The 21,729-nt window shown below is 46.7% G+C and overlaps 1 protein-coding gene across 1 annotated transcript; it reads right to left on the reverse strand.

Moving 5' to 3' along the window:
- Positions 1 to 2,192: 2,192 nt before the first annotated feature.
- LOC140724145 (NACHT, LRR and PYD domains-containing protein 3-like) lies at positions 2,193 to 21,182 on the reverse strand. The gene is made up of 11 exons (XM_073038624.1): positions 21,030 to 21,182; positions 15,658 to 15,749; positions 15,111 to 15,277; positions 9,687 to 9,858; positions 9,522 to 9,587; positions 6,196 to 7,024; positions 4,009 to 4,095; positions 3,683 to 3,853; positions 3,359 to 3,529; positions 3,037 to 3,204; positions 2,193 to 2,861 (listed from the first exon to the last, which is right to left on the reverse strand). Exons 2-11 carry the CDS (start codon positions 15,665 to 15,667, stop codon positions 2,759 to 2,761), a joined length of 1,944 nt encoding a protein of 647 aa, XP_072894725.1. The 5' UTR covers positions 15,668 to 15,749; positions 21,030 to 21,182; the 3' UTR covers positions 2,193 to 2,758.
- Positions 21,183 to 21,729: the final 547 nt, after the last annotated feature.

Genomic DNA, 21,729 nt, shown 5'->3' on the forward strand with positions numbered 1-21,729 from the left:
TTAAAGGATGTGTCATATTTAACTTTATGCCTTTTGGAAATCAGGTAGTCTTTTACTCGGTTAGCTTTTCACAGTGACAGAAATTTTGATCCGGTGTGCCCGAACTTTTGCATGCCACTGTAAATAATGACGGTTAATACTGTGATTTATCTTTCTGAAGCCAAATGGGCAGGGGCACTTTAGTTCTGCCAAAGGTAATGCAAAACACAAAAAAAATACAGACATCGTCGTAACAATAAATGACGCATCACTACCTTAATACAGCTTAATACAGGCCCTTCGGCCCACAAAGCTGTGCCGAACATGTCCCTGCCTTAGAACTACCTAGGCTTTACCCATAGGCCTCCATTTTTCTGAGCTCCATGTAGCCATCCTGTAGACTCTTAAAAGACCCTATCATTTCCGCCTCCACCTGCGCCAACAGCAGCCCATTCCACACACTCGCCACTCTCTGCGTGACAAAACCTACCCCTGACATCTCCTCTGTACTCACAAGGTACACTGCAGAGGCTGGGGTTAAAGCAACATGTACAACAAGCTGGAGGAGCTCAGCAGGTCGGGCAGCATCTATGGAAAGTAGCAGTCAACGTTTCGGGCCGAAAGCTGCTCGTTCCTGCTGATCTCCTCTGTACCTGGAAATTTGAATTCAATTTGACTAAATCAATAGAATAAAATCCCTTCTCCCACTTTATCAGAGAGATCTGGTTGTACGTTTTTAGTTTATTTCACTCGGGATGTTCAGCTCTGTAAACCTACGGCCCGGTCTGTTGCAGACCAACAACGACGTGACCGACTGAAAGTTATATCTGCATTTGCACATCTGTGTCCAGTCCATCGTTCCTGATGTATACAGTATATAGTTACTGTTCTATAGATCTGCTAATCATATCCGCACAAAAAAAATCCCAGTGTTATGTGTGGTGACAAGTAGGCAATCTGTTAATAGATGTTACTTTGAAATTTGAACTGGAATGCCGAGGCTTTGAAGTGGGTGCAGAAGACTTTTACCCGGGCATGGGCTATAACAAGAGTTTGGATAAACTTGTTTTTTTTTTTCCTCTGGAGGGCAGGAGACTGCGGATAGAGATTTAAAAGTTTATGAGAAGCTTGAATAAAGTTGACAGACAGGATATTTCTACCAGAGTTGAAATGTCAAACAATAGAGGGCATACATTTAAAGTCAGACGTAGCAATTCCAATGGAGATGTGGGGGTGGGGCAGGTTTTTTTTAACACAGACTGTGGATGGTGCCTGCAATGAGTTGCCTGGGATGGTGGTAAAAGCAGATATATTAGGGAATTTAAAGAGATATTAATATAGGCACAGAATTTTCCATTAAATGGCAGAAGATTTAGGGGATTTTCTTATTTCCACAGTGAGGCGGGAAGACAGGAATGTCCTGCCGAGGGTAGTTATAGAGGCTGATGCATGAGGACGACAGAAATATGCAGGGTTATAGGCTGTGAGTGGGGAGATGTTCGAGGTAGTTGGGGCGCAGGGGAGCGATTTGGAGGTCTGGCGTAGGGAGAGTGTGGACGTCAACGAGGTGAGTTAGAGTGCCGGGTGCTGGTGGGAAGCGAGGAGAGCGCAGAATCGGCGGAGTTGGAGGACGAGATCCTGGACATTACTCCTGAAGTAGATATACTCCAGATTTTTAACAGACTTTCATAAGCACGGGAATGATACGACAATGGAGTGTATTCGGCTGTGTGGTACGGATTGGTTCACTGTTCAGCAGCGAGAGAGCGAGAATGTGGCCGACGCAAGATGAGCGCGGGATGCGAAAACAAGGACGGTAGGCCGGTGGTCGTTGCAAAGAGTGACCCCAGGCGGATAGGCATGCAAGTTGCGCACGCGGATGGGAGCGGGATGGTTTGGGGAGGGTAGCGATGAAAGCGCGGTGGGAAGATTGTGCGGGTTAGGGAGCGAGGAGAGAATGGGAGATTCTTCGAGCGAGGAGAGCGCGGGAGGTCACCAGACTCTGTGAGACTGACTTTCATCAGGCTGCAAATGAGATTCTGCTTTTCTGTGAAGTGATATAAACCACTGTTACAGTGCACTGGGTGCGCGGGGCAGCAGTAATCTGAGGTCTGTGTTTTTTTTTACCCATAGTAAGACGCATCTGATACCAGGACAGGAATTTACGGTGTTTTATTGATTTCATCATGATAAATGTAAATTAAACTACCTATGAGTTTCTAACATACGGAAATAAATAAGCTGCTCCAGATTCATACACAGTCACACACAATTAACTGACTGACGACAACGGGAGACAGGTTGAATAATCAATCCCGTTTCTCACCGTTACTCTGAATCGGGGAATCGATGATTATAAAATCACACCTCAGGGCAGTGTCCGAGATCGCTGCCGAGGTATTTGTTAATTTAACATCACTATAGTGGCAAGACTGACGAATTACCGTCCTCAGCCCAAAGTGAGAAAAACGATCCCCTTCCCGAATAATCCAACCCGGGACACGGGTGTCCCCGAGTAACAATGGCCCGCTTTGCAATTCCTGTCTGTGTAAGTCCCCGGTTCCCCTTGGCAAAACCTGCACCAGGACATCCGGCGGAAGCAGGGCCGCTGCACTGCAGATGGAAACACTCGACTATGGGACTGGTTCTGACGTCAGAGCACACTCGGCTGGAGCCGGAGTCTATTGGAATTAATTCTGGGTCGCGGCAATTAAAGGCGACCGTTCAAGATAAAACCGGGAATTCTGCTTAAATGTCCTCATCCCTCGGGGGAAAATTTTCACATATTCCGATGGTCAAATATCACGCTCAGTCCTGGTCTGGTTTCTTGGAGAGACCTCAGTTCCTTCACCCCGGTTTGACTGAACCGATTCTTCACCAGCCTGAAACAGATGGAAGAAAAAAGATAAAATATTCAGATTACAGATTACCCACCAATGTCAGTAACAGGGGACTGGAGGACTGGAGTTAAGGTTTCAACAACACTCACAGACAAATATCACCAGAAAACCTACGGATCTGCTGTTTCTTTTTATCATATTGAATCTTAACACTTACACAATCCGCTCCAGACTCGGGACTGCCAGTATAAGGCGACGAAGAGCGGGGACAGATCGGTCTGTGAGCCAGTTTGATCCCAGGTTCGCCCGCGTTAGTAATCCGTTTGTAATGATAGCTGAGACGAGATCCTCGACACCAGAATCTGTGAGACGGACACCACTCAGCCTGGAGATAGAGAAAGTGAGGGTGAAGGACACAGAGAGACAGGAGACGGTACAAATCCCCAGTGTTCATCAGTGACACAATTACTGACCACATTAATGTTCAGTGTCAGACACCCAGTGACTGTAAACACAATCTCCCACAATCTGGTACTTACCACAGTTTCTGTATTTTACACTCTGGGTTCTTCAGTGCCTCAGATACCAGTTTCACCCCTGAATCTCCCAGTTTATTAACACTCAAGTCCAAATCCGTGAGTGATCGCGTTGTAATGAGAGCGGAGACGAGATCCTCGGCACCAGAATCTGTGAGACCGACACTGAATAGCCTGGAGATGAGAGATAGGGAGTGAAGAACACAGAGAGACAGGAGACGGTACAAAGCCCCAGTGTTTATCAGTAAAACAATTACTGATCACTTTAATGTTCACTGTCAGACACACAGTGAATGTAAACACTATCTCCCATAGTCTGGTACTTACCGCACTGTCTGTATTTTACACTCTGTGTTCCTTAGAACCGCTGACACCAGTTTCACTCCTGAATTTCCCAGTTCATTTTCACTCAGGTTCAGCTCCGTCAGTGATGGGATTGTACTGAGAGCAGAGACGAGATCCTCGGCACCAGAATCTGTGAGACCGACATTGTTCAGCCTGGAGATGAGAGAGAGTGAGGGTGAAGGACACAGAGAGACAGGAGACGGTACAAATCCCCAGTGTTTATCAGTGACAGAATTACTGATCACATTAATGTTCAGTGTCAGACACCCAGTGACTGTAAACACAATCTCCCACAGTCTGGTACTTACCACAGTTTCTGTATTTTACACTCTGGGTTCCTCAGAGCCGCAGACACCAGTTTCACTCCTGCATCTCCCAGTTCATTGCGCCCAACTCTAAACACAAACGGAAAATTGATGAACAAAGTGATTCAAAACGTGGGTCTGAGGGAATTTATCTCACTCTGATATTTCAGGAAACATTAAACCCTTCAGTAAACCACGGAACAGAGTTCCCATCATTGTCAATGTCCCTCGCTGACCAGCCCCAGGGTATTCACCGAATGGAGGTAATTTATTCTGTCGGTGTGACCCTGCAAACTCCACTTATTCTGTCTCAATCCCGGTGGTCAGAAAGATATTCCTGTTTCATGGGCGTCGGAAGGAGCAGGATTGAAGTTTAGATACATTCCCATGGTGAAGATCATGTTGGATGGGAAGATGTTCAAAGGCGATTGTGGAAGAGTCCCCCACAACAGAAGAAGATAAATAGGCGGAGAGACTCCAGCGGCAAAAAGGGGCATGGGGAAGGGAAATCCGACAGGAAAAAGGGAGATAGCAAGGAGAATCCCTCAGGAGGAAGAGGTAGGACGATTGATTCCCTCAGGAGGAAGGGAATAGTGAAGAGTAATGCCACACGGGGTTGGGATGGGGAAGAGAGATTGGTGAGTTGGCAGGGGACCGCGCAAGACAGATCCCCAGCAGAAGTGAGTTCCAACTGTGAGAAGGGGAATGTAGGAGATATTTCCTCAGGATGAAGGGGAATGGGAACAGAGATCCGACGGGAGGAAGAGAGATCCCACAGGGGAAATGGGACGTGGAAGTGTGATCGGACAGGTGCAAGGGAATGCGCAAAAAGAGATTCTCAGAGTAAGAGCTTGTGGAAGAGGTATCCGACCGTCGGAAGGGGAATACGAAGGGTGGTCCCACAAGAAGAAGTCATGAAAGATACCACAGGAGGAAGTGGGATGCGAATGAACATTCCGCAGTAGTAAGGAGGATGTGGAAGAGGTTATCCAAAAGGAGGAAGTGGACTTGGAAAGAGATCCCACAGAAAGATAAGGATGCGGCAGAGAGACTCTACTGCTGAACGGGGCTGGGGAACAGACATCCGCCTGGAGAAAGCGGACGAGGGAAGTTGATCCGGCAGGATGGAGGGGGGGTGGCGAAGAAAGTAACGTTGGAAGAAAGGGAATTACTACAGAGAGATCTCGGAGGATGAAGAGAATAGGGAAGAGTGTTCCCACAGGAATAAGGCGGGTGTGGAAAAGAGAACAGGCACGTGGAAGGAGGATGTGGAAGGGACATAAAAGAGGATGAAGGGGAATGGAGAGGAGAGACGCCACGAGGAAGAGGAATGGGAGAAGAGAGACCCAACAGGATGAAGGAGGATGGGGAAGAGTTGTCCGTCAGTAGGATGTGGAGTGGTGAAGAGAGATTCCACAGGATGGAAGGGGTGTGGAGGAGCGATCCAGCGGGGGGGGGGGGGGGGGGGGCGGGAAGACTGGGAGAGAGTTCAGAGAGGAGGAAGGGGATTGGTGCACAGAGATCCACAGGACGAAGGGGATGGGAAAGAGGGATCCAACAGGAGGACGGTGGTGGGGCGGGGATGAAGCAGACATATCCCACAGAAGGCTAGCGATTAGAAACGATGATCCCGCAAGAGGAAGCGATAGGGGTTAGGCCCACAATCTGGAGAGGAGGTGCTCACATTGGACTGCGTATCTGATAGTGAGCAAATACGCATAAGTGGAGCGATGATGATAATCACACACAGGGAAGTACAAGGACGGGACAATCTCACAGAGTTCTGCCTCACCCTCTCACTAGGAGAGTCTACTGGCCCTCACTAGTCCCTCACCAGGAAGATGGTGTGAATCTCTGACCCACACGGTGCAGGCAGTGTCGGTCTGGGTGTCATTGACAGTGAGAAGAAACATCCTCAATGGACGTGTCACAGGCAGCGAGAAACACGGCTACTCCTGTGATTTACTACCATTAAACCAATGGCCGTTGTCACTAATCTGATGGTCTCCAATGTCTCTTCACAAGGAACCACAGAACCCTCCCGTCCTTGGAGATTTACTGACCGACCCCCTGGGCATTCGTCACAGTTCTTCACAATCTGATTTACTACAATTTTAGCCAAATTCTTTTATATTGAAACAACACAATGGAAAAGTTTCACAGTTCAGAGTGAGAGATACATCAAGTTACCTCAACTCGTGGCACTTGTGCAGCCCGGGTCCCAGCCGCTGGATTTCTTCACACTGAATGTTGCATTTCTCCAGGTCCAGGTGTTTTATTGTATCACAGAGTCCGATGACATGAGACAGGACAGCGCAGTCAATCGGGGTCAGTGTCATTCCACTGAATGAAAGTGTTTCCACAGATCCCAGGGTGGCCTGAGCCAGTCCACTATTCTGAGACTCAAACAGGTAGTGCAATGTGTTCAGGAGGCTCCTTTTACCAGCTTCACTCTCTGTGTTTCCACTCTGGCGTTGAAACTCCTCCTTCACCCAGTCAATCACCTGGCAGGTTGTTTCATGAGGAAATGGACCCAGAAAGTCCTCCAGGCCCCGAGCTGTCATTGGGGAGGAGAGACCAGCAACAAAACGGAGAAATACCTCGAATCGCCCATCTGTCGTGTTGTGGGCTTCACTGAGGGATTTCAGGATATCCCCGGGATGTGGATTCAGGAATTGTGCGACTGCAGCTACAAACTCTTGGATGGTGAGGTGTGGGAATGTGTACACCACGCTCCGGGCAGAATCTTCTCTCTCCAAAAGCTCCATTAGGAACCCGGACAGGAATTGGGAAGGCTGCAGGTCGTAGTTGATCAAATCTCCACCTGTAAACACAATTTTCTTTTCGGACACTCCTCTAAAGGCCATCAGACCAACTCTGAGTAACACATCACGAGGGTTCTCAATCTCACGGCCGTGGTTTTTCAGGATGCTGTATATATAGTAGGAATATAGTTGGGTGATGGTGTTGGGAATTCGCTGCGTGCCCCTGACATTTTGTGTGAAGAAGGGTCCCAGTACTAGAACAAGGATCCAGCAGTAGGAGGGGTTGTAGGTCATAGTGTACAGAATCTCGTTCTCTTTCACGTGTTTGAAAACAGCTGCTGACACCGTCTGATCTTCAAAATGCCTGAAGAAATATTCCTTCCGTTCCTCACCAACAAATCCCAGGATTTCAGCCCGGACTCTGATCTCGGCCTTTTCCAATAAATGTAACGCAGTGGGGCGGGTGGTCACCAGCACTGAACACCCTGGGAGCAGCTTGCCCTGGATTAAACTGTACACAATATCCGACACTTCACACCAGCACTCGGGATCTGGGCACTGGTGCTTGGGTTCTGTGTCTCTCCGACTGTCAGCAAAATCGATTCTGTGTTTGAATTCATCCAAACCATCAAATATAAACAGCAATCCCTCTGGGTTCTTCCAGACCTTTCTCAGGATATTCCTAAAGTAAGGATAGTGATCCAGAATCAGTTCCCTCAGGTTTATTCTGCAATTAATGGAGTTTAAATCCCGGAATTTGAAACTAAAGACAAATTGGAATTGTTCGTATATTTTTCCCGTAGCCCAGTCATAAACAATCTTTTGTACCATTGTTGTTTTTCCGATCCCTGGGACTCCGGCCACAGCTGCAGAACACCCAGACCTCGGTGGTGTAAATAATTTCTTCATTTTGTCTCGAAAACGATGTGAGTCATTGCTCTGAAACAAATGAGCAATGCGGATTTTCTCCAGCTCTCTGCGGAGATGTTTCTCCCTCCATTCCTCGTGGACTCTGCCTCTTGCCAGCAGTTCATGTTCCACTAGTCTCCGATCTCGAACAGTGGAAATGACCGTGAGCTCAGCGTATCGATCAACCAGCTGGAAAACGTTCTCCTTCTCGCTCATCAGGATCGTGTTCACTCTCAGTTCTTCCGTCTGTGCGCGCAGAGTCTCCTTGTGTTTCCTCTGAACGCCTGAGGACATTATGAACAAAAAATGTAATGGTCACGAGTCCCCCAACACATTTTCTCATTTGGAATGACCTGACAGATAAAGTGGGTGATCTGGGCATATTATCAAGGTTTAAGGCACATTGGCAGGAGAACTTTAGAGGGTTATGGGCCAAACGGGGGAAGATGGGACTAACTCGCTGGGTAACATTATTCGCGCGGATGTGTTTGACCGAAAGGCCCGATTCCATGTTGTAATAGTCTATGACACTGTGCATCCATCACAACATCAGGGAAAAGTGTCTGTGCGCGCAGAGTCTCTTTGTGTTTCCTCTGAACGCCTGAGGACATTATGAAAACTATATGTAATTGTCACGAGTCCCCCAACACATTTTCGCTGCTAAAGGTTTTGCAGAAGTTCAGACAATGTTTGTCTGCCGGTGGGGATCCGGCCTACATACAGTGCTGAAAATGAATACCATAGCAAAATCATTTAAACTTCCTAGTTCCCGCGTCCCATGGGATCATGTCTTCCCTGATGGTGGCGTTTGCCACTTTGTTAATAATTGCAGTTTCACAAAGCTCTGATGAACACGAGGTCAACGCACAGTCCTGGATATTTCAATGTTCCACTTTTACAGAAATACGTACTCCCTTTACAGTTTAAATTCTGCTGAACTGGGCTTTTGTACCAACTTTTTAACAAACACTACGATCACACAAATCCTCCACTCCTTAGTAGTCCATAACGTTCAATATTGCATTCATCCATGTACCTATTTGAGAGTCGCTTGAATGACCCTAATTTATCAGCTTTAGCCATTAACCCCGGAACCGCATTCCAGACACCACTCTCTGGGTAAAGGATAAAGAAAACTACCTCTGATATCTCTTTTAATGCCTGTAGTATAAAACAAATTGTAGAGCCCTGCGGTTCTGATATTGAACAGAGGGATGTGGACGTGCCAGTGCAGATTTCACTGAAAGCAGAATCTCAGGTAGATTGGATGGTGAAGAAGGCTTTCGGCAGACTGAAGCATGTCAGTCAGCGTTTTGAGTACACGTTGCAGTTGTAAGATGTTACTGACTCACGAGGAGTCATTGTACAGATTTGGTCACCTTGTCATGATAAAGATGTTAGTAAATTAGAGAAAGTGTAAAAATGGTTCACCAAGATGTTGTCAGAACTCGACGACCACAGTTACAAGGAAAGATTGCATGGAACTGGATATTATTCGATGGAATCTAGGAGGTTGAGGGGTGGGCGGATAGAGGTACCTTGTCATGACGGACACAGACAGGGTGCTCAACGTCTTTACCCTGGAGATGTGGTGCGAACAACAAGGGAGTATAGCGTTCAGATCAGATGAAAAAGAATCGAAAGAGCTTCAGGGCAGCTTCTTGGCCGAATACTGGACTCGTATTGGAGGTTTCTGCTCAAAAGCTCGAAAGTTGGCAGGCTGTCTGAGGACTATGGCAAATCTAAATGGCTTTCAGTCCTCCAGGCGCCCAGATTCCAACACGAGCTAAACAGGGGTAAATATTCTCAGAGCGAAATAAAAAGGTTGGTATTTCAACTTACCTTTTAGGTGTGTGGGCACTTCAGACAAACCCCGCTCGGTGTCCATGTAGGCGAACTGCGCATCACCTGTTTAAAACAGAATAACTTGCATGACGTCTGCTCTCTGCAACACTATAAATTCGGCAGCATTTACATCTGTAACACACAGTGTATTGTTCAACATACCACGTTCCTGTATTTCCTTCAATATTCTGTTAAGCTTCGGTAAATGGTGGTGTAGTTTCACAAAGGATTCCCACATCACCCTCCGGGCCCCGGAGCCCTTCTCCATCACCAGATCCAGGAGGAGTTCGGAAGCGCCCGCTCGGTTTCCCTTCTCTGCGAGCTCAGTCACGCTCTGTAATGAGCAATGGGGAGTATATTGAGAGACGGAGAGAGGCGGGCTGCAGGCAGGAGGAAAGGATCTGCAGGAACAGGGAGTGCGGACACTGGATGGGTACGGGTCCATCCTGAACACAGACAGAGAAAACACCAGATCCAGCAATGACAGTGTCACTGTCGGGTTTCCCCGGGGTAAACTGCTGGTTAAAACCAAGCAGGCTCACATGATGGACTGTGGCAGACTCAGGCTTAACTGCCTGGTAACATGAGTGCTCCGGTTTCAGCCTACAGCTGGGAACTTGCACCGAGGAGCAGCCAGCAACTTTAAGAGTTCTGAGCATGTCAAGAATATCAATGCAACTGGTAGTAATGGCGAAAAGGAGTTTGGCCTGGGATTATCAGACATCAAATGGGGAATGTTATGGTTAGATATCATGTGTGGCCCTTCGATACCATTCAGTCTGGGTGGGAATAATTGAATGTGCCCCGGTACGTAATGGTAATTAGAAGGCGGTCTCTAGATAATATTTTGTTCACGTACGCATACTTAGCATATCGTGGTTTTATTGATAGTCATTCAGTAATATATGTGCCAACATTTCTTTATCCAGAGGGTGGCGAATCTGTGGAATTGATTGCCACAGTAAACCGTGGAAGCCAAGCCATGAGGTATTTTTAGAACATAGTGTATTTATGGCCATTCGGCCCACAATGTTGTGTCGACCATATAGCCTACTCTAGAAACTGCCTAGAATTTCCCTACCACATAGCCATCTATGTTTCTAAACTCCAAGTACCTATCTCTTAAAAAAACATTGTCCGCCAAGATCACTCAACCGGTTCTCATAAGAAACGCTCTCTCATCCAGCAAATCTCCTCTGCGCTCTCTCTATAGTATCCACTTCTTTTCTGTTGTGAAGTGACCAGAACTGAACACAGTACCTTAAGGGGGTCTAACTACGGTCCAATATAGCTGTAACATTACCGCACGGCTCCTGAACTCTATCTCACGGTTGATAAATACCAACACACCACACACCTTCTTAAAAACACTGTCAACCTGCGCAGCAGCTTTGAGCGTCCTTTGAACACGGACGTCAAGATCTCCTTAATCCTCCACACTGCCAAGCGTCTTACTGTTAATATGGTATTTTGTCTTCAAATTTGAACTATCAAAATGAACACTTGTCTGGGTTGAACTCCATCTGACACTTTCCTGCCCAGTTCTGCATCCTCTCGATGACCCGCTGTAACCTCTGACAACCCTGCAGACTATACACCACACCGCAAAACTTACTAACCCACCCTTTTACTTCTTCATTCAGGTCATATATAAAAATCACAAACAGGAGGAGTCACCGACCTCTTTTCAGAATACCAACCAGCTACAACCACCCTTGGCCTTTTGTGGTCAAGCCGAGGTTGGATCCCAGCAAGTTCTCCTTCGATACCATGCTTCCTTACATACTGAAAGAGCCTTGTAAGAGAAAGTTGTCAAATGCCTTACTGAAATCCATATACAATACATCCATCTATTTAAACAGGAGTCTGATAGGTTCTTGATTATTAAGGTATTCAAAGGTATTTGCTAGCATGGTTCGGGAGGGTTTAAACTGATTTTTAAGGGGGATGGGACCCGGAACGATAGAGCAGTGAAAGAAGAGCATGGAGTAAATCCAGATCTAACATATAGAGATACTTTGAAGAAAGCGAAGCAGAATAAAGGGTGTAAAGTTAGTAAGGTGGAAGGGCTAAAGTGCGTGTACTTCAATGCAAGAAGCATCAGGGACAAAGGTGATGAACTGAGAGCTTGGATACATACGTGGAATTATGATGTTGTGGCCATTACAGAGACTTGGCTGGCACCAAGGCAGGAATGGATTCTCAATATTCCTGGATTCAGTGCTTTAAAAGGGATAGAGGGGGGAAGTGGAGGAGGGGTGGCATTTCTGGTCAGGGATACTAATACAGCTACAGAAAGGGTGGGTAATGTAGCGGGATCCTCTTTTGAGTCAGTATAGGTGGAAGTCAGGAACAGGAATGGAGCAGTTACTCTAATAGGGATACTCTATAGGCCCCCTGGTAGCAGCAGAGATACCGAGGAGCAGATTGAGAGGCCGATTTTGGAAAGGTGCAAAAATAACGAGATTGTTATCATGGGTGACTTTAACTTCCCTGATATTGATTGGCACTTGATTAGTTCCAAGGGTTTCGATGGGGCAGAGTTTGTTAACTGTGTCCAGGATGGATTCCTGTCACAATATGTTGACAGGCCGACTAAGGGGAATGCTTACGAACCGGGTAAGCTCACAGATCTGTCAGTGGGTGAGCATCTGGGGGACAATGATTACCGCTCCTTGTCCTTTAGCATTATTATGCAAAAGGATAGAATCAGAAAGAACAGAAAATTTTTAATTGGGGAAGGGCAAATGATGAGGCTCTAAGGCTAGAACTTGCGGGTGTGAAATGGGATGATATTTCTGCAGGGAAATATACTATGGAAATGTGGTCGATGTTTAAGGATCTCTTGCTGGATGTTAGCGATAAATTTGTCCCGGTGAAGAAGATAAAGAATGGATAGTGTGAAGGAACCATGTGTGACAAGTGAGGTGGAAAATCTAGTCAGGTGGAAGAAGACAGCATGCGTGAGGTTTAAGAAGCATGGATTAGCTGTGTCTATTGAGGAATATAGGGTAGCAAGAAAGGAGCTTAAGAAGAGGCTGAGAAGAGCAAGAACCGGGCATGAGAAGGCGTTGGCGAGCAGGGTAAAGGAAAAGCTCAAGACATTCTTCAATTATGTGAAGAACAAAAGGATGACAGGAGTGAAGGTAGGACCGATTAGAGATAAAAGTGGGAAGATGTGCCTGGAGGCTGTGGAAGTGAGAGAGTTCCTCAATGAAAACTTCTTTTAGGTATTCACCAATGAGAGGGAACTTGATGATGGTGAGGACAATATGAGTGAGGTTGATGTTCTGGAGTATGTTGATATTAAGGGAGAGGAGGTGTTGGATTTGTTAAAGTACATTAGGACGGATAAGTCCTCGGGGCCTGACAGAATATTCCCCAGGCTGATCCACGAGGCGAGGGAAGAGCCTCTGACTTGGATCTTTATGTCCATATTGTCCACGGGAATGGTACCGGAGGATTGCAGGCAGGCGAATATTGTCCCATTGTTCAAAAAAAGGTAGTAGGGATAGTCCGGGTAATTATAGACCAGTGAGCCTTACGTCTGTGGTGGGAAAGCTGTTGGAAAAGATTCTTAGAGATAGGATCTATGGGCATCTAGAGAATCATGGTCTGATCAGGGTCTGTCAGCATGGCTTTCTGAAGGGTAGATCGTGTCTAACAAGCCTGATAGAGTTCTTTGAGGAGGTGACCAGGTATATAGATGAGGGTAGTGCAATGGAAGTGATCTACATGGATTTTAGTAAGGCATTTGACAAGATTCCAAACAGTAAGCTTATTCAGAAAGTCAGAAGGCATGGGATCCAGGGAAGTTTGGCCAGGTGGATTCAGAATTGACTTGCCTGCAGAAGGCAGAGTGTCGTAGTGGAGGGAGTACATTCAGATTGGAGGATTGTGACTAGTGGTGTCCCACAAGGATCTGTTCTGGCACCTCTACTTTTCGTGATTTTTATTAACGACCTGGATGTGGGGGTAGAAGGGTGGGTTGGCAAGTTTGCAGAATACACAAAGGTTGGTGGTGTTGTAGATAGTGTAGAGGATTGTCGAAGATTACAGAGAGCCATTGATATGATGCAGAAGTGGGCTGAGAAGTGGCAGCTGGAGTTCAACCCGGAGAAGGATGAGGTGGTACTCTGTGGAAGGACAACCTCCAAGGCAGAGTACAAAGTAAATGGCAGGATATTTGGAAGTGTGGAGGAGCAGAGGGATCTAGGGGTACATGTCCACAGATCCCTGAAAGTTACCTCACTGTTAGATAGGCTAGTTAAGAAAGCTTATGGGGTGTTAGCTTTCATAAGTCGAAGGATATAGTTTAAGAGACGGGATGTAATGATGCAGCTCTATAAAACTCTGGTTAGGCCACTCTTGGAGTACTGTGTATTTTCTGGTCGCCTCACTATAGGGAGGATGTGGATGCATTGAAAAGGGTACAGAGGAGATTTACCAGGATGCTGCCTGGTTTAGAGAGTATGGATTACGATCAGAGATGAAGGGGGCTAGGGCTTTACTCTTTGGAGAAAATGAGGATGAGAGGAGACATGGTGGAGGTCTACAAGATATTAAGAGGAATATACAGAGTGGACAGCCATCGCCTCTACCCCAGAGCACCACTGCTCAATACAAGAGGACATGGCTTTAAGATAAGGGGAGGGAAGTTCAAGGGGGATATTAGAGGAAGGTTTTTCACTCAGAGAGTGGTTGGTGCGTGGCATGCACTGCCTGAGTCAGTGGTGGAGGCAGATACACTAGGGAAGTTTAAGAGACTGCTATGACAGGTATATAGACACAGACTACATAGACAGGTATATGGATAAATTTAAGGTTTGGGGTTATATGGCAGGCAGGCTTTGAGTGCCGAATGGCCTGTAATGTGCTGTACTATTCTATGTTCTATGTTCGTTCTAAAGGATATGGGGAAAGGCAGGAAATTGGGGTTGAGAGCAATGATGGCATGGCGATCAAATTCGACGGGCCGAATGCCCTAATTCTGATCATATGTCTTGTAATCTTAACAGTATATACGGTAGGAATTTTTTTTTTAAACCTGTAAATATAACAGACACAAGCAACAGAAGTTCACTGAACCACGAGGTATAATGGGATAATTGCTCAAATACAAGAGTTTCAGCCGTTCACAAGAGAGACGATATTCAGTAGTGTCTGGTCAATAGATGCTGGGGGTGAAGGCAGACTCGACAGATGATCTGCGAAACCAGTCACTATACACGGGTTATGAAGCGAACGCAAACTGGTGTGTGGCAATAAAGATTGAGCTTTGCGAATGTAATGGGAAATGAGACAGATTGGGGTGAAGTGGTTTTCTGTACACTTGCAAGTTCCATCAGGTTGGCACAGTACCAAAATCTCATGTCAGTGATTGGCTATACCTTAACCAGTCTAAACCTGATAGAGGCTGCTATTGGTTTAATAAAGGCTCAGTGTAGCTGCATCTGGGGACACTTTTGTTATTATTGACCATAAGTATCTCGGCCTTTCAATGACCGACATTTCTTGTGCACCAATACTGTGGGTCTGTAATAGCTTTAGAAGAATCTGCACTCAGTCTGTGTCCTTTCGACTTACGTGATGCTCCCGTCCCGTGAAATGATCGTCGCCTGTTAACATGAGGCCGAGTTCCTCCACAACCTCCTCAATCGCCTGCTCCAGTCGGTCCCGATAGAATTTCGTCAACTGGAACAGTTGGTGATCGACACAGTGTGACAGGAAGGCGGAGATTTCAGAGCTCCGATCTGTGGACAATAGAAAACCACAGCATGACTATGCCGACCACGGTGTGAATTTAAACCAATCTCATCTACAGGCACATGGACAATATCCTTCCGTTTCCTGCTTACTCAAGCGCTCCGTTGAAAGCACATCCCAGACACCGATCACTTTCAGTGTAAGTCATGCATCCTCAATCCCCTTTAAACTTTCACCTTTAACCTATATCCTCTATGCGCTCAGGAAATTCTAAGCAGATTCTGGAGTAGGTTACATGGTCGGAACAACATTGGGCCAGGGGCCTGCAATGTGCTGTAGATTTCTATGTTCTATAGGCTAAGTTCAATGTTGTATGTGCACCATACGGACGGAGGTTCAATGGACAAAAAAGAAACACTGAGCATACCTGCGTCCATTCTGACTCTGACTGATGATGGTTGATTGCCGTCTTCTTGAATTTGGTCTCGGTGGAAGAACGCCCCAACTGCTGGTAATGCTCTGAATAACAGAAATAAAACAGAGCGAATAAGTACCAGGGATTTAAACACAAAATGCTGGAGGAACTCTGGTGGTCATGCAGCATCTATGGAAAGGAATAAACAGTCGACGTTTCAGATCGAGACGCTTCAGCAGAACCTGAAAGAAAACGAGGTCAGAATAAGTAGGGGGCGAAGTGAAAGGCTAAGAATTTGATTGGTGAAAGGGTAAAGGGCTGGAGAAATGTGAATCTGATCGGAGACGGTCGAAGAATGTTGAAGAATCGTATTTCCAGAACTTCGAGAAATCGATGTTCATGCCATCAGGTTGGAGGCTACCCAGATGGAATATAAGGTGTTGTTCCTCTAAGCTGAGTGTGAACTCATCGCGCCAGTCGAGGAGGCCATGGACTGACATGTCGGAATGTGAATGGGAAGTTGTATTAAAATCGGTGACTGCAGGGAGATCCCGCTTTTTCTGGAGAGGTGAAATGGTCTACAAATCTACGTCGAATCTCACCAATACACAGGACGCCCCACCTGGAACAGCAGATGCCGTAGATGACCACAACGAACTCTCAGCTCAAGTGTCGCATCACCTGGAAGCACTGCTTGGGGTCCCGATTGGCAGAAAAGGTGGAGGTGTACGGGCAGGTGTGGTTGGCAGGAATGAGTACAAGCAGGGAGATCAGTGGGGAGGGACGAATGGATATGGGATTCGCGTAGGAATCGCTGCGAAGCCGAAAGTGGCGGGGATTGGAGGGGGAGGAGGTGAGATCCCATTGGAGATGGCAGAAGTCATGGAAATTTATGTGCTGGATGCGAAGGCTAATGGGGTGGCAGGTGAGGACAAGAAGAAGCCTATCCCTGGTATTGCGGAGGGAGATTCGGGTGTGAGGGAAATGGAATAGATGCATCAGAGCTTCAGACCCAAGTATGACCAATTACTAGTAAATTCTACGTATTGCTTGTCCAGTAGCATCTGCCGCATCTCGCCGATAGATTCAGAGATAAATGCACCATGTATAAAAACTCTTCGGCCCAACGAATCCATGCCGACTGGTGTACCAAGACAGCTTATCCCGATTTACTGCGTAAGGCCGAAGTTGCTTCATACCCCTGCGTGAGACATTTGCTGTTCATACCCTTTTTAAACCTTTACCTCTCATAGTTAATCTATGTCGTTTGGTTTCCCTTGACTTCGGACAATGGCTGTTAATGTCCACTAAATCTCTGCCATTCAAAATTTAAAACACTTCTGTAATGTCGTTGTTCATTCTCCTACATTCAAGGAGTGAAGACAAAGTGTGATCATCGTCTCCTTCTAACTCAAGCCTTTTGGTACTCAAAACATCATCGGAAATCTTCTTTGCATTATCTGGAGTTTAGAGAAGGAATTTCCAGAATGCAACGGCCATAACTATGCTTAGTACTGCAAACATAGACTCACCTACGACATATACAACTGCAATATAATATCCCAACTCCTGCACTCATAGTGTCTTGATGAAAGCCGGCGGGATAAACGCCGTCTTCACCACCCTGTGACCCTGCGAACAATTCATTACAGTCCTCGGTCCCTCTGCTCCATGACACTCGCTGGCGACCTGGAACAAATTCTGTGTAGGTTTGTTTTCCGAAATGCACCAATATATTGAAGTATATTTGGCACGCCTCCGTCCTCTTTCCTAACTGATCTAGAACCCCCATTATATCAGCTAATCTTCAGTTTCAGCAGGTCTTGCTAATAATGTTTCACCAGCAGACGTATTGATCAAGACCTATGCATTCGCATCCAAATCAGTTATATAAGTAACAGAAAAGAAACGTCCGAACACCGAGCGCTAGACCACGCCAGCGTCCATCTGACTATCACACCAACTCACCTGGATACACTTGCTACTTTCCAACACTTTTGCACTATCTCCCTCCCCTTGGGTGTTATTGTTCTTTGTAAAGGTTTGTAATAATGTTCCTCCTGAACATTAAGAACTTTAAATATTGCTGGCTTACCGCACCGGTGAGTTTCCCGTTGGGGAAGAAAGCGAAGGAGCTGGACTTGGTGTGCATCGTGCTGCTACCTGCGTCAGAGAGGTATTGGAGGTGTCGCTGTGCGAGGTTGTGTGTAGACTAACAGCGAGGAATCGTCTTAAACCCGTTTATTGCGATAACAAGACCCTCTTGGACGCTGTCAGTGAGGAGTGGTCTAACTCTGAATCAATGATCTATTAGCAAACGGCGGGGTAGCTGCGTAGCCTCGTCGTAGCAAGGACTCGGGCTCAAGCTGCGGCATCGCCTGTTTGCAGACACCCAGTGAGAGGGGTCAGATTCGTTACACTCCACCTGAGGCAACGTGGCGTTACATCCACGCTGTAGCCGGTGAAGCCACCCCCACCCCGGTGTCCGCTCGGTAGAAGCCAACATCTATTGTATCCGACTGTCTGCTCCTGCAGCATTCTGCGGCATCGCCTGTTTGCAGACACCCAGTGAGAGGGGTCAGATTCGTTACACTCCACCTGAGGCAACGTGGCGTTACGTCCACGCTGTAGCCGGTGAAGCCACCCCCACTCCGGTGTTCGCTTGGTAGAAGGCAACATCTATTGTATCCGACTGTCTGCTCCTGCAGCATTCTGCGGCATCGCCTGTTTGCAGACACCCAGTGAGAGGGGTCAGATTCGTTACACTCCACCTGAGGCAACGTGGCGTTACGTCCACGCTGTAGCCGGTGAAGCCACCCCCACCCCGGTGTTCGCTCGGTAGAAGGCAACATCTATTGTATCCGACTGTCTGCTCCTGCAGCATTCTTGAGCTCATGGTGTCCGACTATACGTGTTTTCTGTGACTGTTTGTTAGTGACATCGCATATGTGTTTGCTCCCTTCAATGTGCGATATGTGCGTTGTGCTGTGTGTGACTACTGGTACTACGTCTTGCATCTTGACCCCGGAGTAACCATGTTTCTTTTGGCTGTTTCCTGTCCGGTTGAATGACAATTAAACTTCAAATTGAACAGAAATTAGACAATTTGTGTTTCATAAACAAAATATAGTATAAATTCCAATGTTTTGTATCACCAAGGGACTTCTAAATGTTGTATTTGTTCCTTCAGAGAAGTTGTTAATACAGATTGGGAAAAGAAAGGCTTCATCTATCTGTCCACCTCGAAGCACCTGCCCTTCCAACATCCAGTGAGAAAGCCTGCTGGCTCAAGCAGCGTCTGTCACAACGGTGGGGATATGGCCCAACTGCGGATTGAGAGACACTCAAATGGATCGATATTTCACAGACTTTAATGCAAACGTCGTTAAAGGGTAAAATAAAACAATAAGCGCAAGGCCAGACAGAGTCAGTTGACTCGACAGTCTAATTTCTCAGGCATTTCTCCCGGTGCGGCCTCCTCTACATCGGCGAGACCCGAGACAGATTGGGGGACCGCTTCGTCGAGCACCTCCGCTCCGTCCGCCACAACAGACAGGATCTGCCGGTTGCCACCCACTTCAACTCTGCTTCACATTCCCATTCAGATATGTGCATACATGGCCTCCTCTGCTGCCACGATGGGGCCATCATCAGGTTGGAGGAGCAACATCTCATCTACCGTCTGGGTAGTCTCCAGCCCCTTGGTATGAACACTGCATTCTCCAACTTCTGGTAATTCCCTCCCTCTCCCTTCCTCTATCACACTTTCACTCTGCCTCCTCTTCCAGCTGCCTATCACCTCTCTCATGATTCTGCCTTCTACTACCCATACTGCTTTTCCCTTACATTCCTTCTTCACCTTTCCTGCCTATCCCCTCCCTGATTCCCCTCCCCCAACCCTTGATCTTTCCTCTGATTGGTTTTCCGCCTGCACCTTCCCCTCCCCCAACCTTCTTTATAGGGCCCCTGCCACCTCTTCCTTCAGTCCTGACGAAGGGTCTCGGCCCGAAACGTTGGCTGCTCCTTTCAACGGATGCTGCCCGACCTGCTGAGTTCACCCAGCTTGTTTGTCCGTATAGAGCATAAAAGCAAGGAGGTTGTGCTGAGACTTTATAAGACACTAGTTAGGCCGCACTTGCAGTATTGCCAACAGGTTTGGACTCCATCTCTCAGAATGGATGTGTTGTCATTGGAGAACGGGTTAACAAATGAGGAGCGTTTGGCAGCTTTGGGCCAGTGCTTAGTGGAATTCAGAAGTATGCGTGGGGATCTGACTGAAACCTACTGAATGCTGAACGGACTAGATAGCATGGATGTGGAGCAGATGTTTCCGATGGTGGCGGTATTCTGAACTAGAAGGCACAGCCTCAAAATTGAGGGGCAACCCTTCAGATCAGAGGTAAGGAAGATTTTTTTTTGAAGAGTGTAGTGAATCTGTGGTATGCTCTGCCACAGACTGCAGAGAAGGCCAAGTCCGTGTGTATATTTAAGGGGGAAGTTGTCCGTTTCCTGATCGTTCTGGGCATTAAAGGATATGGCGAGAAGGCAGGTGTATGGGGTTGAGTGGGATCCGGGAGCAGCCATGATGGAATAGCGGAGTGGACTCGATGGGCTGAATGGCCTAATGCTGCTCCTCTGTCTTATGGTCTCATGGTCTGAGGTTCAGGGGCTTAGAAATGCTGGATGTGGTTATAAATTGGCTTCGCGGGAGAAGCCAGCAAATGCTAAAAGATAGTTTAACCCTCTGACTGGAGACCAGTGGGTAGTGGGATGCCCCAGGGATCGGTGCTGGATCCATTCTTGCTTATCATCTATGTTAACGGCCTGGATGATATAATTGCAGCAATGTTTGGCTTCGGTTCATCGACAGGTAATTTACACGTGTGTTGGCCCGTTCGCATTAAATTGATTTACGGTAATTGTAGTCATATCGTTTCTTGTGAACATACCAGGCAGAAATTGACCATTCGGCCCATCGATCTTTCTGCCCCACACAGTAAAATCATGGTTTTTGTTTTGAAATACCACCTTCCGCTTTTTGTAACTATTTCCCGACCCCACCCCCAGCTCGAAACAGCGACAATCAACACAGTCACAAAGAGGAAAAGCATGCATTGATCTGCAGTGACATATTTGGAAATGGAACCCGTGTTGGCGAAGCAGCTTATCGCAGGCTGGCTTTTGAGAACTGTTTTTAATCTGGACATAAATTGTGGGAAATATCACACGTGCGGACAGAAAACTGCAGGATGACTAACAGCACCACGGCCAGAGGCGAGTTACAACAGAAATGATGACTTCTCGATTACTGTTTCAAAACACAGATAACGTGATGATTGGTAATAACGTTTCGAAATAAATCTCAGAAGCTGAATTATTCTCACCTCAGTTCACCAAGAATGTTCTGTTTCCGTGTCAATATGTTTTCAAGTCGTTTTCTGCTAACTTCATTGCAACCAGTCCAGCGACAGATATTTAGTAGCTGCGGGGAGGGGCCGGTGTTGCTGTCCTGGGTGACTCACAGCGCGATGTTCCGTGTACAAGCTGCTGCCTGTCCACAGGGCGGATTCTCTGCTGAAACCGAACAAACCAGTTCGATACTCCACTTTAACTGTGCACAAAGGTAGCTTAATGTTGTACTTAAGTATTTCTTTTACAGAAAAATAAAACAATGAACACCCGTCGATATAGAAAAGAAAGATCCCAAGTGTCTTCAATCTGAATGACTACTTGTTACAATTGCTACCAGACTTTGTCAGAGTTCTGTATTTAATGTTACCCCCACTCCCATCATTTGTAGTTTTAATGTCATTGTTTTTGTTTTTTTTTTTGCGATTTAACTCAATAAGTTGATCTTAGGCATTCTCTACTGCGACGTTCCGAACAGTAAAACAGTAGAATCTCACGGTCGCTCTGTTATTCTGAGTAGTTAGTTTTTATTTTGTGTACGTGTGTGTGTGTCCCTGTGTCTAACTGTGAGAGAGAGAGAGATCATAGTAGGGACCCTGCCCTGCCCCGGGGGACATTTTAAATATCACTATTCGTGCGCAAGGTTCATCTGCACTGACTCAGTAGAACCTGCCG

Source organism: Hemitrygon akajei, unplaced genomic scaffold, assembly GCF_048418815.1.
Source record: "Hemitrygon akajei unplaced genomic scaffold, sHemAka1.3 Scf000167, whole genome shotgun sequence".
NCBI classification, from domain to species: Eukaryota; Metazoa; Chordata; class Chondrichthyes; order Myliobatiformes; family Dasyatidae; genus Hemitrygon; species Hemitrygon akajei.

Bases quoted from the DNA above. Each gene is read 5' to 3' on its own strand.
- LOC140724145 (XM_073038624.1), bottom strand. The intron at 9,859-15,110 runs GTAAGTCGAAAG...TGCTCATTACAG, and splicing joins TCACGGGACGGGAGCATCAC to AGCGTGACTGAGCTCGCAGA. The intron at 3,205-3,358 runs GTAAGTACCAGA...CTCTATCTCCAG, and splicing joins TGTAAAATACAGAAACTGTG to GCTGAGTGGTGTCCGTCTCA.